The 12,519-nt window shown below is 46.2% G+C and overlaps 2 protein-coding genes and 1 long non-coding RNA gene across 3 annotated transcripts; 2 read left to right on the top strand and 1 right to left on the bottom strand.

Annotated features, from left to right (window-relative positions):
* Positions 1-88: 88 nt before the first annotated feature.
* LOC108070465 (early endosome antigen 1) lies at positions 89-3,531 on the top strand. Its single transcript, XM_017160946.3, has 4 exons — positions 89-266; positions 355-2,521; positions 2,581-2,709; positions 2,767-3,531. The coding sequence occupies exons 2-4, from the start codon at positions 362-364 to the stop codon at positions 3,001-3,003; spliced, it is 2,526 nt and encodes an 841-aa protein (XP_017016435.1). The 5' UTR covers positions 89-266; positions 355-361; the 3' UTR covers positions 3,004-3,531.
* Positions 3,262-4,018, bottom strand: Sfp78E (Seminal fluid protein 78E). The gene is made up of 3 exons (XM_017160948.2): positions 3,862-4,018; positions 3,736-3,802; positions 3,262-3,678 (listed from the first exon to the last, which is right to left on the bottom strand). Exons 1-3 carry the CDS (start codon positions 3,988-3,990, stop codon positions 3,380-3,382), a joined length of 495 nt encoding a protein of 164 aa, XP_017016437.2. The 5' UTR covers positions 3,991-4,018; the 3' UTR covers positions 3,262-3,379.
* A 41-nt stretch (positions 4,019-4,059) lies between these two features.
* Positions 4,060-4,593, top strand: LOC138928312 (uncharacterized). The gene is made up of 2 exons (XR_011444816.1): positions 4,060-4,251; positions 4,307-4,593. It is a non-coding gene; the product is annotated as an uncharacterized lncRNA (long non-coding RNA).
* Positions 4,594-12,519: the final 7,926 nt, after the last annotated feature.

Consider the following 12,519-nt stretch of genomic DNA (forward strand, 5'->3'; position numbering starts at 1 on the left):
TATTATTATCATAATAGTTTCGTAATATTTAATGCGCTTGTATCATAATAGTATTATTTTTCCGTCCCAAAGTAAGGTCATACTGCTTGTCGGCCGCCCCCCAAAAAGTTATCGAAAGCTGCCCAGCTCCGGGCGATTTGTTTATATTTTTTTTTCGCTAAACAATTTCGCTTAAAATGTAGTTTTTCCGTTAATGAAAGCGATTAAGTGGGTAATTCCGTCTTAAGCAAAGTGCCCAAGTTGCCGTTCAAGGCTGCATTAGGAAGGTAACACCACTTTTTCAATTTAAATCCGCCCACAAAACTCGTTCTTGGCCATGAACTCACCCTCCTATAAATAAAATTCTTTGCACAGCTCAGCCATGGATTCGGACTGCGAGGGGGCGGCTGCTGCGTTGGCAGATGACTCCGGCCACTTTAGCTGCACGAGCGATGAGGGCGGCGGTGATCCTGGGCAGACGTCGATCCCGGATCGGGAACAGACAATGTTCTCGGTGAGACAAGAGCTACTGAGGTCGCGCAGTGAGGTGGAACGCCTTCTGAAATCAGAGCACTGGTACAAGCAAGAGCTCAAGTCACAGAAGCACAGTCGCCTGGAAACCTTAGAGCGCCTGTACGCCCAGGAACGCAAGTATCTGGTGGAGAACCAACGACTGCAGCAGGAGTCCTTCCGGCTGCATGCGAAATGTGCCACGCTGGAGAAGCAGCAGGAACAGGGAACCCCAAGGTCCCCCACTACTTCTTCCCTGAAAAGTGAATCATCGCCGGACGCATCATTTGAGGCCAAACAGCAGGAGGCTCGTCTCCGTGATCAACGTCAACTAATAGATGTCCTGCGCAAACAGAAGAAGATGCTCTTGGAGGACATACAGAGACTCAGTCTGGAGCACGACGAGAAGCTGGGACAGTTGCAGCAGACCTTGGCTGGCATGGAACTGGAGAGCAAGCTGATGACGGGGAGATATAAGCAGCTGCTGGACGAGAAGAGTCAGATGGAGCACCAGCTTGAACTGAGGAGCTCCGCCCTGCGTAGTGTCAATGCCGAGAGGGAGCAGCTCCGTCAGGTCATAGCCGAGCTCAATGAGACCCTGCAAACGCAAGAACACCTACTGGCCCTCAAAGAGCAGGAGTTCCTCGATCTCAAGCAGTACTACCAGCAAAAGTTGACCCGGGAAAGCAGCGTTGATGTGATGCACTCCTACAGCCTGAAATTTCATGAGGAGATCAACAGCAAGACGAGTGAGATTGCCGGCCTGAAGAACTCCCTCAACGAGCTTCGGTCGGAGTTGCTGATGATGTCGCAGTTGAAAGAGGAAAACGAGGAGCAACAGCGCCAGCTGGAGCAGCTGGAATTCACCCTGCAAGCTCAACTCTTGGAGCAAGAGCAGCTGCGACAGAGTGACGCCCTCAAGTTGGAGCAGGTGGAGAATCTGACCCTTTCCTTGGCTTCCTTACAGCTGGAGAAGGAAAGCCTCAAGGAAAACCTGCAAGAGGCACAAAAAAGGCTGCAGAAGTTGGAGCATGAGGTGCGCAGGCTTCATGGACAACATGGTGAGATGCGTTCGATGTGTGAGGAAACAAAGCGGCAACTGGAAGAGGAACAAGGGCTTGTGGAAAAGTTCAAGAAGCAAAGTTCCTTGAGGGAAAGCGAATTGATCGCAAAACTCAACAACTACTCAGATCTGTGCGAACAGTTGAGGACAGATCTAGCCGCGACAGAGTCCCAAATGCATGACCAAAGCCAGCAGGCAGAGATCTGGCAGCAGAAGCTCAAAGTAATAGAAGAATCTAGCCAACAGAAAGTAAAGCAGTGCCAAAACCAAACCACACAAACCGATGTCGAGGAACCCATTTTACTCCAACGCATTGAGACTTTGGAGCAGCAACTGGCGGATGTCAAGGCTCAAAAGAAGCAAACCGTTTCGCTGCTGCAGCAGCTTCTGCAACAACAAGATGCCAAGATAAAGAGCACCAACGAAATGGAGGCAGACTGGACACAGCTCCTGGAGGCTTTGCAAGCCACTCAACAGTTGGAGCAGGAAATGCGTGCCGAGCTGCAGCACAAAACAGTCGAATTAGAGCAGCTTAACGAATTGTTTGCTGGTCAAAACGAAGAGCTGCATCAGCTGCAGCAATTGGGCCTGGCCAAGGACGAGGAGAATCGGCTGGAGCTGCAGCTGTTGAAGGAGACATTCCAGGAGAATCTGGAGAATCATTCTGCCGATTCGATGAACATTCAAAGGCTTCAAAGCCAGGTAAAGTCGTTGCTCGACGAGCGGGAGGAGACCACACGGCAGGAGCACAAAGCGTTGGACTGCCTAAGGTCCTTGACGCAAGTGCTGGAAATCGAAACCGGCAGAAAGCTGCAGCACCTAAAATCCTGGCCTCAGCTAGCCAAGCTTCTGCGAAAGGAGCTGCGAAACGGGAGGGCTGCCCATCGGAAGGCTGAGGAGTTGCCGGGCCTAAAGCTTCAACTGGCGGAGATCAGCGGAATGCACGAGCAAGCTTTAGCCAGAATAAAGGTAGACCACAATCCCTGACACTAGAACGATATAAAAGGAAATTGCATATATTTCCACAGGCTCTGGAACAAACTCTGGCAGCGGAAAGAGTGCGTTACGAGGCTTCCGACTCCGGCAAGTCCACCTGCTGTTCAGCGCCCCCCGAACCCGCCCACGAGGTAGCCAATCTGATCGATGACTACAAGAAGGTATTTTTGCATAATCTGCCTGGAAATTAGACGTAACTGATATAACCCTTCCCGCAGCTCGTCCAACAAACCGCCAGGGAGACGGGTCGTCCGCGCAACAGCTTCATTCTGGAGTTGATTGAGCGTAGCAAGCGTTGCCAACCGAATCTGTGCCAACTAAGCGAGGCCCTCAATGCCTGCCGCTCGGATGCGGAACAGCTGAGTAGGCTGCTCAACGCTGGCAGGGATCAGAGAGGCGCCGGGGCCATACCCTCCCTTATGGAGGAGCTACGTGCAGTGGCAGAACATTCTTAGATTTAGCAAAGTTTAGTGCATAATTTTCCCAAAGTACTTACGTTCGTCTCGAATTTTGTGTGTGTTCAAAGGGTGCAATTATTGTTTTTTTTTTGTGTATAACCTAGTCCTTGGGCCTATAACACCCGAAATACCCTACCTAGCTGAATTGTTTGAAATACCTACTGTTTTTCTGTTTGGTTATTTACTATATTTGTTTTGCTTTATGTTTAAGTTTATACTAAATACCAACACTAAATGGCAAGTAAAACAACCATCTTCTAAAGTGTACATACTACCAATTTAATGGTCGCTCACAAATATATCTTTATTTTTGTAGAATTAAATACATAAAAGACAAATATGAATTTTAGCTTCGATGCATAAATGTGTCAAATTAGCCACGTTTATTTTGATTTTTTTTGCGCTTGGCACAGATGGGAACCGATATCCCTTCGCTCGTATGAACTCTTTCTTTCCTAACATATTCCATATCTCCATGATCGTTCAATTCCACCACTGATATGTTTTCTACTCTTGAGCTGCGCGTGATGCCGCAAAAGGGGAAGTTTTTGCCATCCAAGCATAAAACGACCAAATCATGATCAATATTAATAGTGGGTTTCAGGATGCTGGTCGTCTTGCAGGACTCTGTGCGCTCAATGGGGCAATACACTCCGGCGCAATACCAACCGTCTGAGGGGAAGTACAATGATTAATACAATAATCAAGCGGCTACTGGCTACATCTTACTTTTGGTCTTTTTTACCTGGGTCAATAGCATTTCGGGCTTTGGCTTGTGTAGATCGTCCTCCGAAACCTGTAAGTTCAATGTTTTGCCCTAAAATATGAGATTTGATTTCATTCTATAATTTTTACCCTGCTAGCAGATCCCGTATAAATATACAGAGCTGCCAATGCAGCTAATAGTAAAGGTTGAACAAAACTCATAGTCGGTCGGTCCTTCCTGCTACAGCAATCGTCCAAGACTAACGAGTTTCGACACATATTCTTTGGTGTCTATAATCTAATTGTTAATCCATTTGTTTTGTTTAAGACCTGTGCAAATGAGATTTTTGGTATGTTGTGCGAATTCGTGACGTTGTCAATGGTTTGGCAACTAGAAAAGTCTAGCTTCCCCTAATCTTGGATGCCAGTTTCATAAATTCATATTGCAGAAAGCTCTGCTTAATTTTAGGTCGATATTTTGCTTAAAATCAGCTTCTTATATAAACCAAACTGTGGCCTATAGGCATCTCAATGGGTGATGTAAGCTGTGGCAAATCGATTTTGTGGCTTCATCCTCAATCAGAGACGGCGGCAGTCTTTTTCATTTCAGTTCGAATATATTAGGCGAAGGCAGCCGACACCGCCCTTGGCATTGTCAACGCTTGGTCTGCCAGGAGGTTTCGAATCGGATCGGATCGGAGGTGGCAGAGGTAGAGGCTGGGCAAGCCACTTGGGTATTGATAAATGCGTTGAAAACTAAGCGACCGCCCAGTGGATTACCACCACCTCCCCACACCCAGTTGCCGGCACTCGATTCCCCGAGAGGAACCCCCCGCAGCCAGCTTGCTGGCCTGCAATGAGGAGCAATCGACCACAATCGCTGGTCAAATTCAATTGGCGCAATTTTTCATCTGTGGCTCCAAGGGACCCGATCCGGCGGATCCTTTTGGGCTGTTGCCTCTGCTGCCGTCTATTGTTGCTCTGGGCTCTGGCAATTGTTCTCGGCTCTGGATCTCTGGAGCTATGGAGCTATAGAGCTACGGAGCCGCGGAGCCCTCGGCTCAAGGTTGTTTATTTTGAAAAATCACCATCACCCGATCGTGGCCTGTGCCGACGGCTGGGGATTTAATTCTACGCTGGACATTTATAAATTGCATTCAATTTATACACAACACGAAAGCGTGATTTTTACATTTTTACAATCTAGCGAATAATAGATCAGCGTCGTATTATTGCCGACTCCTCACTGCAATGCTCTCCAGAGCAATCGAAGCTTTCTGGGTCTTCTGCCTGCGGCATGAAGAAGGCTTCTTCGAGCACTCCGATTGACGCAGACAAATGTTATTGTTGTAAAAGGTTTAGGAGTGAAAATATATAAAACAATACATTTTCCAAGCTATGGAAATTTAAAAGAAAGAGTACAATTTCTCAATTGTACTATAAATAAAAAATACTCAATACCCAAAACAGAATGCCTTAATTTTATTAAATTTCGATCTGTACAGCTTAAAATTTAAAAACTACAATTAAATCAAATAAACTTTGGCATTCAAATCATCCCAATTAACCTCATAATTATCTTGAAGAGTTATGCATCCCATGGGAGACGTTTAGAAGCTTTTAATTGTTCCAATTCAATATTCCCCCGAGGCAAGATCTTGAGCTCTATTATTTGAATACATTTTCTGCACCTCATCCAGCTCCTGGAGGTACTCCTCCAGGTAACACAAAGTTGGCCGGCATCGTTTAGTCCGTCCAAGGGTATCATTTGATTCGATGAGAGTGCTTTTTGTTGTACTTTTCCTTGGCTCTTTGATTTGGGAGCTGTTCCTCGGATCCCCATGCTTTTTTTTTTGTATTGTATTGAGCAGGTCGCTCATTAAAGAGGAGCTGGAGGGGCGACTGGGGCTTGGGGGGCTGCTGGGCAAACAAAAGGCATAAACATTTAATTCTCACCAAAGCGATTGATGCGGTCGCAGGGGCAGAGCGTCCATGTCGATGGGCGTCTGTCTGCCTGTCCGCCTGTCCGTTTGTCTGGGGATACGATCCTTCTTCTCGGCCTGGGTCTCGAGACTCACAGCCAGTCCTAGTGCCAAATTGCAAATGCAACTTGTTAACCTTGAAACCGAGCGGACGGTCGGAGGAGCGGACAGATAGTCAAGGAGCCTGAACCGCAGACCTGGCACAGTATGAGGCATTTAGTCAGACGTCGTCGTCGTTGCTGTTGCCCGTGTGGTTGTTGTTACCACTGCCGCTGTTGTTGTCCGTCTGCCGATCACTCGTTTGTCTAGCTGCCGCCCCCCGCTCATGTCCTCATGCACTGAGAATAATATCTACAACATGTTTAATGGTATGAGTAATTTTCTAACCTAAGCAATATAGTTATGATTTTTGAAAAGTTAAAATGATCACATAAAATTATATATAAATTGCCTGCTTTCTGAATTAAATTTAATGCATTTTTGGCTTAGGTATGGTATACTTTAATTTGCAATTAATTAATGCATAAACTTTAGCCTTAAAAAATAAATACAATTACAAGATTTGATTATTTATGTTTACTGTCAACTGGAAGTCTAGAAGGCTTACCAAGAGCTCTTCAGTCAAATTTTCTACCTATCAAGCTTTGCTCGAGAAGAAAAAAATTTATATAAAAATATGTATTTCTTTCTTGCAGTGTACTTAGCATATTGAATAATGCGTTTATGGCCAGATGAATGACACTTCATACATGCGTCTTGTCTGTCCCTGGAGCTGCAACTCGCAACTCGCAACTGGCAACTAGCAACTGGCAACTAGCAACTGGCAACTTGCAACTCGCAGCTAGCAACATATAACATATAACTTGCAACTGGCAACTGGCAACCGGCAACGGAACAGAGGCCAGGAGGCTACCGACACTGGGGCTCAGGCTGTGGACGAGGCTGCCTCCTGGTGGTGCATATTTCATGCGTAAACTTTGGCTTGGGCATCCGCCACTATTCGTCATTTGTGCCGGGCCATGTCAGTGTTGTGTTTGAAAGAAATTCGTTTAAATTGTCAATTGTCTGGGGTCCTACGGCTCCTGCTCCTGCTCCCTCCCCATGTGCTGCTACAGCTCCTGCCCTGGAACTGGTTTCCAGCTACTCCTAATGAGGCGCATCAGTGAACTTGAGGAGTGAGGAGAACGAACCCTTTTAGCATTCGGCCGTGATGGTTGGTGGCCCTGGCCCCCACAGTGGCACTCTGGGCTATGGGTTCTGGGGGATCGGGGGCCTGGGTGCGTTTGCATTTAGCTCTACTGCCCGGCCAGGCACATTAAAGTCGAGTCAACTTAGCCACATACGAGCGGCGCGTTTAGTGCCCAGCCACTGCCGGCCAGTGGTTCCCACACCCGATTCCCAGTCCGAGTCCGAATCCCACTCCCCTGTAGCCCCCGCTATCGCAGCACTCCCACTGGAGCGGCCATTTCCATTCTGATTTGGTTTAAGATTCGGATGCGCATCGGATCCTGCTTACTGGGTGTTGCAATGTCATTGCCAGCATTTTATACACTCGCCGCACTTTACAGTCGAGCCATAAATAAACTTGTATCTTTAAGATAGAAATAGTCGTAAAAAATCAGCAAATGACCCCGAAACCCGCCGGAGCCCTGGATCCCTGGAACCCCGCGTCTAAGCCGCGTGAGAGCTCTTAGCCAGACCGCTGACTTCAGGCTCCAGACCTTGGAGGTGGAATCTCCAAACTGCGGCCATTTGGATCATCTGCAAAACATGTGTAAGTTGCAATATTACATTTTATATTTAGCGCACGACTTTGTGCGCTTTATTTCAGCCCGTTTATAGTTTTGCATACAATGAGGTCGCATTGGAGATTCCGGCGAGATGGGTTTTATGGTTGCCCGGGACGAGATCGTGATGGAAGCCCTTGACTAGGCAGCGAACAATCGCTGGTCATTAGGAAGTTGGCTTTTATGGAACTGCTCAGCACAGTTCTATATCGGATGGGAGTATCGAAGGCCCCACTAGAGAGATCTCACTTTCGGCATCTGTGGAATGATGAATGGCGTTCATAAACCTTTTCCCTGCCCATCTCAGCGGGCAATTTAAATTAAAAATTATAGAGTTTCTCCCCCCGTATTCTCGATTTAAATACGTTATTCAAAAGAATGTTATTATCGCCTTTAACAAGCCTCGTCTAACTGCCGGCCTTTCTTTACGCATAAATCATAATTATATACATCTCACTCTCATCGCGGGTTAAGTAAACACGCATTTAGGATGACGAAACATCTCAATGGTCTCTACGTGGGCACATTTCCATCTGCCTTCTAACGCCGCTGGAACACTTTGACCCAATTCATTCCGATTCAATTGAAACATTCTGAAGCATTTAAAGACCGGCCATAAAAGGCAGACGAAATGGGTTTTCGTTGGAGCGGACTCGAGACGGTAGTCGGTTCTCGAGAGATCATAAAAAATAATTAAGAAGTTGGTACTTGGTTCTTTTTCCTCAATGTTCTTTATCACAGGTGGGCTTGGGGATTTTGGAATAGAGCTTGGCTTGATTTCTTTTAGAAGACAATTTAATAAATATTAAATAAATAATGTAATCATGCAAATACAATTCTCATCATAGGATATGTAGTAATTATTTGCGAGACAAATAATGTATAAAATTGGAGACCAAGCTTCTAAAATAAATCTGTTGACTGTAGAGTATCCCCTGTTCGAAGTACCAAGTATCCAAAAAACTTCCTCCGGTTACCTTCGTATTTTCATTATTTGGTCCATGGTTATTTAATCAATGGGGGCTCAGTTGCGTGTTCTCCACAAAAAAGGGAAGGCTAAGACACTCCAGCGGGCGCTCAACTGCGCAGCCGCAGCAACTGAATCTGAATCCACTTTGGTACATTGATCTTGGCCCATTACGAAATAGTGGAGGGAACCGTTAAGATCCACGGATAGCGAAAGAAAGAAATCAATGACCCAGAACATTTTTTGGGTTGCCCACATTCTGTTGCTGTTTTGATTACGTCAAATGGGATGCCAGCAGCGCTCCTCCGCCTCCTGCTCCTCTGGAATTGAGGCTGCGATCTGGGCGGCTTTCGATCGAATGCATTAACATTCAGCGATTTCAGTGGAGGATCAGGGGAACGAGACAAAATGTCAATGGGAGAATCTTGTTGCCGGCCTGGCGTCTCACCAGACACACATGCAAATAGCAAATAGCGAGATGCCAATGTCGATGCCGCTGCCGAAGCCGAAGTCCACGTCCAGGTCCAGAACCACATCCCGGCCGAGCTGAGACAAGGCTGAAATCTGTAGCCCAAGGGGCCCATGTGCCATGCAATTTAGTCAAAGGCCCTAACGGCATTTGAGCCAAATGCGTTTACGTTTACGCATCCGCTATAAACTCGTATGCCGGGTTGTCGTGCTAGCAGCTTCAGCCTCGGCTTCCCCGTCTGCCGGTTCTTAAAGCCGGGGCATGGGAGCAGTGGTGCCTCTCTAGATATTTTTAAAAATCAAGAAAGTTGTACTAATAAATAAAGAATTTATTTAAAATAATAAAAATGTCTTTATAAATGAAAATATTAAAATATTAGATTAGTTTTAAGGGGTTTTCATTTTTTCTTTTCCCTTTAAGAAACATACATATATGCTTATATAAAACCCTGATAAATCTGGCTTACTTGCCCCTCGAATCCTGCCAACACTGCCTCGGAAAAGGTGTTGGCAGCGAACCCAGAACCAGTTGGCAAAGTTATACTTATGCTTTAAGCAGGAGCATGCGACAAAACTGTGACTCTGGGTTCGCTGGCTGGGCCTGCGTCGCCACTTCCTTTGCAACATGGTTGGAGCTGGGAGCTGGGAGCTGGCAATGGTTACTGGGTACTGTTAATTGGACCTGGCCCCCTTGCGGGCGTCGCAGTTTGGCAGTGCGTGGCTCACTTAAACGAGGTTAACTGTACTGCAAAGGCATCCCTCTTCTCTGGGCAGCCGCACAAATTTAATTTCAAGTTGCGTCAACGCCAGCGCTTCAGGGCCCCAGATCCAAGAGCCGAGATTCAAGAGCTGAGCTGAGCGGTCAATGCACGCATTACCAGTTGCCAGCTTATCAGGCGGCGATCGCAGAGCTTCCAGCACACAGCACACAGCGGCTCTCTGCCTCCCAAGAAAAGCCCATCAAATCAGCAACGTGATGCTGCCCTTGGGGCCCTCGGTCTGCACTCTCTATGGCATAAAGCGGTCATAACATTTGCACCACAATAATAGCTGTAATACTATCCGCCGCCGCCGCCCAGCCCCCATTCATTGAAGGATAATGTTACGGTTAATGGCGCGGCCGGGCGAGTAATTTAATTTACTCGTACACTCGCCACATGCCCCCAACAAACGAACAACGATCGCGAATTATTATGGCCAAAAAAAGACTAGACGGCGGCACAGACAACACTCCGCAGATGGAGATGGAGATGGAGTCGGAGACGGAGCCGCAGATGCAGATACAGATAGAGATGGAGTTGCAGCTGGAGCGGGAGATCCCTCATACCGCGGGCATCGACGATCATCAGTCGGCCAGACATTGGAGATGAGACAGTGAGGCAGCCAAGATCGAGAGTTGCCCGAGTTGGCCACCTCAAATTATTGGCCTCTATTGCTATAATTTGCCTTGAAACTTTGTAGCAGATGGAGCGTCTGGGTCGGGTCTGATTTTCGTTAGGGCTTCATGAGATCGATAATGCTGATTGAGTATTATGTAGTCTCAGAGCTGAGCTACTAAGGGGTTAGAACTTAATAAGACTAATATCTTAAAAATTAATATTGTTTTTGTCAGAAAAGTATTTTATAAAATAATATTTGATCTTATATTAATAATTTTCAATTCAATATAATAAAGTTATTTAAAGATAAATGAGTAAAAAAATGGTTTGAAGAAACCTTAAAGCTTGGAAAGTATACAGACGAACTACATTGCTTCATCTATAATTTTAAGGTAAAGGCTCATTTAAATAAAAAAGAAAAGTTTATAATAATTTGTAATTTCTAATTGTTATAATTTTAATAATTTATATTAATAAAAAAGTAAAACCTTAAGAGGCAGCTCTAAGTTTCCCCTTTATGAAGCCTTAAGGTAGGCAATGGTATTTGCCAAAATTTTTTAAACACTCACCTTAATTTAAAATTCAAGAAAATGTATTTAAAATAAATAGAACATTTCTTACTCTTATGAAACAAAAAACTAAATATATATTAGTCCTATAAAACCCTATCTATTTTAATTAATTCCCTAATCTTATTTCACTTTCTTATTCATGTTTAATCTCAACAAACTCTTACATTTCTCCAAAGTCCATCTCCATCGCGGTGGCTTTGCCCTCAGCCACATTTGATGGCTGGCGATCGTGTTTGCTGGCTAATACCCATTATGCCATAAAGCGTTACCAAAACGCCATTAGCACGTCAGGAGGTACGCCTCTGGGAGTCCAGGATGGAAATACTCGCAGAAATGGAAGACGACGACGATTGTTTGTGGGAAGGTGTAGTGTAGGGCAGGTAGCGGGCATCGACAATCGATTGATCAAATAAATTGCAACGATGGACATATTGATAACGATGGATAATGATAATGATAGTGGCAATGCCGATGATGGGCCTGGGCGCGGAATGGGACGGAATGCCAAGTGGTGGATGGAAGACGACTGGCCGATGGCGAGGTCTGTGATGAAATTGTTGGCTTCGATTTTGGCTAATTGCAGGAGTCTATTTGAAATGCCTACTTAGGGCTAATTGGTCCCCTCGGAAGCGCCGCCAAGAAATGTACAAACATTTCACGCTGTGCCTGTCATGGATGTTGTAATTGATGCTGCCGCCTCCAGGCATCTTGGGATACTGGGTTCCCGGTCTCGGTCCAGGTTCTGGATTCTCGATTCTGGCTCTCCTGCTGCAACATTGTGTGCCATGTCAGGAGATGTCAACCCGCCAGCGATGGCGACTGCGACCACGATGCAATGTCCGAGTCCACAAGACCACGACTATGACTATGACGAGGACGATGACGATGACGATGACGACGAGGACGGCAAATCTAACAACTTTGATTGACTTGTGATTTGAAGGCGCGCCTAATTGAAGCGAGGCGACTGCGGCAGAGAGAAACAGATTCTGGGACTGGGACTGGACCCTGCCGCTGGACTCGAGTCAGGGAGGGCACTGACCGAAAAAAGGGTTGAGGGATCCCTGAATACTATTTATATTCCCCTGCAACTTGTACCTTTTCTACTATACTCACCCTTTAAATTATTTTTTAACCTACTATTTTGATTTTTTCATTCATCCCCAACTCACAAGCATTTTCTCCCAGTGCCTCCGACTAGACAAGAGCTCCTTGTGTTGACTGCTCTGGTAAAATGTTCGTGAGAAATGTCATTAATACGAACGATGTGACTGCCTGGAGATGTGGATGTGAATGTTGCCATCCCATTCCCATTCCATCCTCCCAATCCCGCCCCCTGCTACTCCTTGGCCGCCGCCCTTTGCCACTCTATCCGCACCGCATTGTTGCACTTAATTAATGTGAGGATGAAGAGGCTCCTTCCGTCCGCATCCTCTGGCGGAACACGCCCTCGGCATGCACTGGACAAGACCGGGCCGAGGAGCACTTGCCATATATGGGGTCAAGTCGTCAGAGGCACAGGCAGAGGCGTCGTCGTGTCTTGCAATGGGAATTGCTGGCGATAATAGTGGGACGTTTATCTATTCCAAACAGCAATGCCGGAGCTGCTGCACCCAATCCCGATCTCGAACCAATCGCAATCTTAAAGGCGTT

The sequence above is a fragment of the Drosophila kikkawai genome, chromosome 3L (assembly GCF_030179895.1).
Source record: "Drosophila kikkawai strain 14028-0561.14 chromosome 3L, DkikHiC1v2, whole genome shotgun sequence".
Taxonomy (NCBI): domain Eukaryota; kingdom Metazoa; phylum Arthropoda; class Insecta; order Diptera; family Drosophilidae; genus Drosophila; species Drosophila kikkawai.